This window comes from Haematobia irritans, chromosome 1 (genome assembly GCF_050003625.1).
Source record: "Haematobia irritans isolate KBUSLIRL chromosome 1, ASM5000362v1, whole genome shotgun sequence".
NCBI classification, from domain to species: domain Eukaryota; kingdom Metazoa; phylum Arthropoda; class Insecta; order Diptera; family Muscidae; genus Haematobia; species Haematobia irritans.
The window spans coordinates 227,687,427-227,690,457 of record NC_134397.1 but is presented as its reverse complement, the minus strand read 5'-3'; the positions used below and the strand labels follow the sequence as shown (position 1 = coordinate 227,690,457).

The 3,031-nt window shown below is 39.3% G+C and overlaps 1 protein-coding gene across 1 annotated transcript; it reads left to right on the top strand.

The window, feature by feature from the left end:
• On the top strand, nucleotides 1-636 carry LOC142219513 (uncharacterized). The gene is made up of 2 exons (XM_075288467.1): nucleotides 1-259; nucleotides 332-636. Exons 1-2 carry the CDS (start codon nucleotides 46-48, stop codon nucleotides 538-540), a joined length of 423 nt encoding a protein of 140 aa, XP_075144582.1. The 5' UTR covers nucleotides 1-45; the 3' UTR covers nucleotides 541-636.
• Nucleotides 637-3,031: the final 2,395 nt, after the last annotated feature.

The following is a 3,031-nucleotide window of genomic DNA, read 5'->3' as shown; positions in this document are numbered from 1 at the left end:
TTAGTCAGTCATTGTTAAAAGAGGTGTACTCGGTTGCAGTCCACAATGGATTGGTTGAATAAAATCTCGATTTTTATAGTGCTTTTTATCCAATTAAGTGAGCATAAAGTGGAATGTCAGAGGCGTTGTAGTGAAGATTGCCCAAGTATTGATTATCCAATTTGTGCAACTTTATATACGGGACCTAAAGGTGGATCAATCTCATGCACTTTCGAAAATACTTGCAAATTGAAATATCGGGAATGTGTTTATTATGAAAGTAAGTGGTGACATTATAACAAAATCTATTATCTAGATGTGAAAATATTAATTTCAATTTTCTCCATAATAGTTTGGACATTCAGGGCACGTGCTTGTACTGCGGAACATAGCCAATGTGAAAAATATCGAGCGGTGCGTCCTTTTGCTAGAAAGACCACAACGAAACCCCTAATTAATAAAGTTATTAAGAAATGCAAAAAAGTTTACCAAAATGTTAATTTTAGTATCAAATCAAAAGCAAAAAGAGAAAATAGAGAAGAAGATTGTGTAGAGGAGTAAAAGCCAGTTATCTAGGCTAGACTTTCGTAAATATTGTATCTTCCACTATTTTGTATCTTCTGTACTTAAAATAAAAAAGTGTTTCGACTATGCAAATATTATTATAAAAATTGCGACACACTGTGGAACAGGGTATTATAAGTTGGTGCATATATTTACAACGAGAGGCGAGATATACACATGGTGTCTTTGGCAACATTGTTCAGGATCGGTCCCTGAGTCGATATAGCCATGTCCGTCTGTCTGTGAACACATTTTTATAATCAAAGTCTAGGTCGCAGTTTCAGCCCAATCAACTTCAAACTTGGTACAAGCTTCCGTTTTTTAGGTCAGAATAGAACCCTATTGATTTTGGAGGAAATCGGTTCAGATTTAGATATAGCTCCCATATATATCTTTCGCCATTGCACCACGGAGGCTCCGTGGTGCTATGGTTAGCATGCCCGTCTTCCTGCTTCGACCGAACTCCAAAAAGTTTTTCAGCGGTGGATTATTCCACCTCAGTAATGCTGGTGACATTTCTGAGTGTTACAAAGCTCTCTAACAGTTTGGCTGATAAGTCCCCGGTCTAACAAAGAAAAACACATTTTTTTGCCAAAATTCGTTTTTATTATTCAACATAGTTCCCTTCAAGAGCGATACAATGATTATAACGACCTTCCAATTTTTTGATGCCATTTTGGTAGTACTCCTTCGGTTTTGCCTCAAAATAGGCCTCAGTTTCGGCGATCACCTCTTCATTGCAGCCAAATTGTTTCCCTGCGAGCATCCTTTTGAGGTCTGAGAACAAGAAAAATTCGCTGGGGGCCAGATCTGGAGAATACGGTGGGTGGGGAAGCAATTCGAAGCCCAATTCATAAATTTTTGCCATCGTTCTTAATGACTTGTGGCACGGTGCGTTGTCTTGGTGGAACAACACTCTTTTCTTCTTCATATGGGGCCGTTTTGCCGCGATTTCGACCTTCAAACGCTCCAATAACGCCATATAATAGTCACTGTTGATGGTTTTTCCCTTCTCAAGATAATCGATAACAATTATTCCATGCGCATCCCAAAAAACAGAGGCCATTACTTTGTCAGCGGACTTTTGAGTCTTTCCACGCTTCGGAGACGGTTCACCGGCCGCTGTCCTCTCAGCCGACTGTCGATTGGACTCAGGAGTGTAGTGATGGAGCCATGTTCCATCCATTGTCACATATCGATGGAAAAACTCGGGTGTATTACGAGTTAACAGCTGCAAACACCGCTCAGAATCATCAACACGTTGTTGTTTTTGGTCAAATGTGAGTCGCGCGGCGCCCATTTTGCACAGAACTTCCGCATATCCAAATATTGATGAATGATATGACCAACACGTTCCTTTGATATCTTTAAGGCCTCTGCTATCTCGATCAACTTCATTTTGCGGTCATTCAAAATCATTTTGTGGATTTTTTTGATGTCAATTATTGTTGATTTCCCTGAGGCAGAGTCCGGAAACTCATTATCAAGCCAAGTTTTTGCTTCCACCGTATTTTTTCCCTTCAGAAAACAGTATTTTATCAAAACACGAAATTCCTTTTTTTCCATTTTTTTCACAATAACAAAAGTTGCTTCACAAAAGACGCTCTATCTCACAAACTAATTGACTTAAAGACGTCAAATTTTGACACGAATCATTTGAAGGTTGGTACTATATAAAAATAATATGCATTTAAAGCTAGCGACGCCATCCGGGGACTTATCATCCAATCTGTTAAGTGGTTACACTGGAATGTGGAACGCCGTTCGGACTCGGCTATAAAAAGGAGGTCTCTTGTCATTGAGCTTAACATATAATCGGGCAGCACTCAGTGATAAGAGAGAAGTTAACCACTGTGGTATCACAATGGACTGTATAGTCTAAGTGAGCCTGATACATCGGGCTGCCTCATAACCTAACCTACCCTGATTTGCTTTTGCACAAGGAGTACAATTAGTGGTGTAGTCAAATGTCTAAATTTGATTGAAATCGGTTCAGATTTACATTAAGCGTATATATTCTGGGTTAAGGTGAAGATGTCCGAAAACAAAGATGTCCGTCCGTCTGTTGAAATCCGAACGAAACAAGCCATCCACTTGAAACTTTGTACGAGTAGCTGTTATTCATAGAGTGCGGGTTTATAAGGGGGATATATCGAAATCTGTATCGATACACAATGTATTCGTAACAACTATTTATGGCAAAAAAACCTCTAAACATCAAATTTCAGGCAAATTGGATAAAAACCACTGTTTCTGGAAGCCCCCATATAGACCGGTCTCCCGGTATATATGGGTTCTATACCAAAACATGGACCGATTCATACCATTTTCGACACACCTTTTTATGGTCCTAAAGTACCCCTAGATTTCGAATTTCTGGCAAAAACTACGGATTCTAGAAGCTCAAGAATTAAAATCGGGAGTTCAGTTTATATGGGGGCTGTACCAAAACATGGTCCGATACATACCATTTTAGACACACATATTT

Excerpts from the sequence above, each read along its gene's own strand:
- LOC142219513 (XM_075288467.1), top strand. The coding sequence starts at position 46 with ATGGATTGGTTGAATAAAATCTCGATTTTTATAGTGCTTTTTATCCAA. Across the intron at positions 260-331 it reads GGAATGTGTTTATTATGAAA|TTTGGACATTCAGGGCACGT; the intron begins GTAAGTGGTGAC and ends TCTCCATAATAG.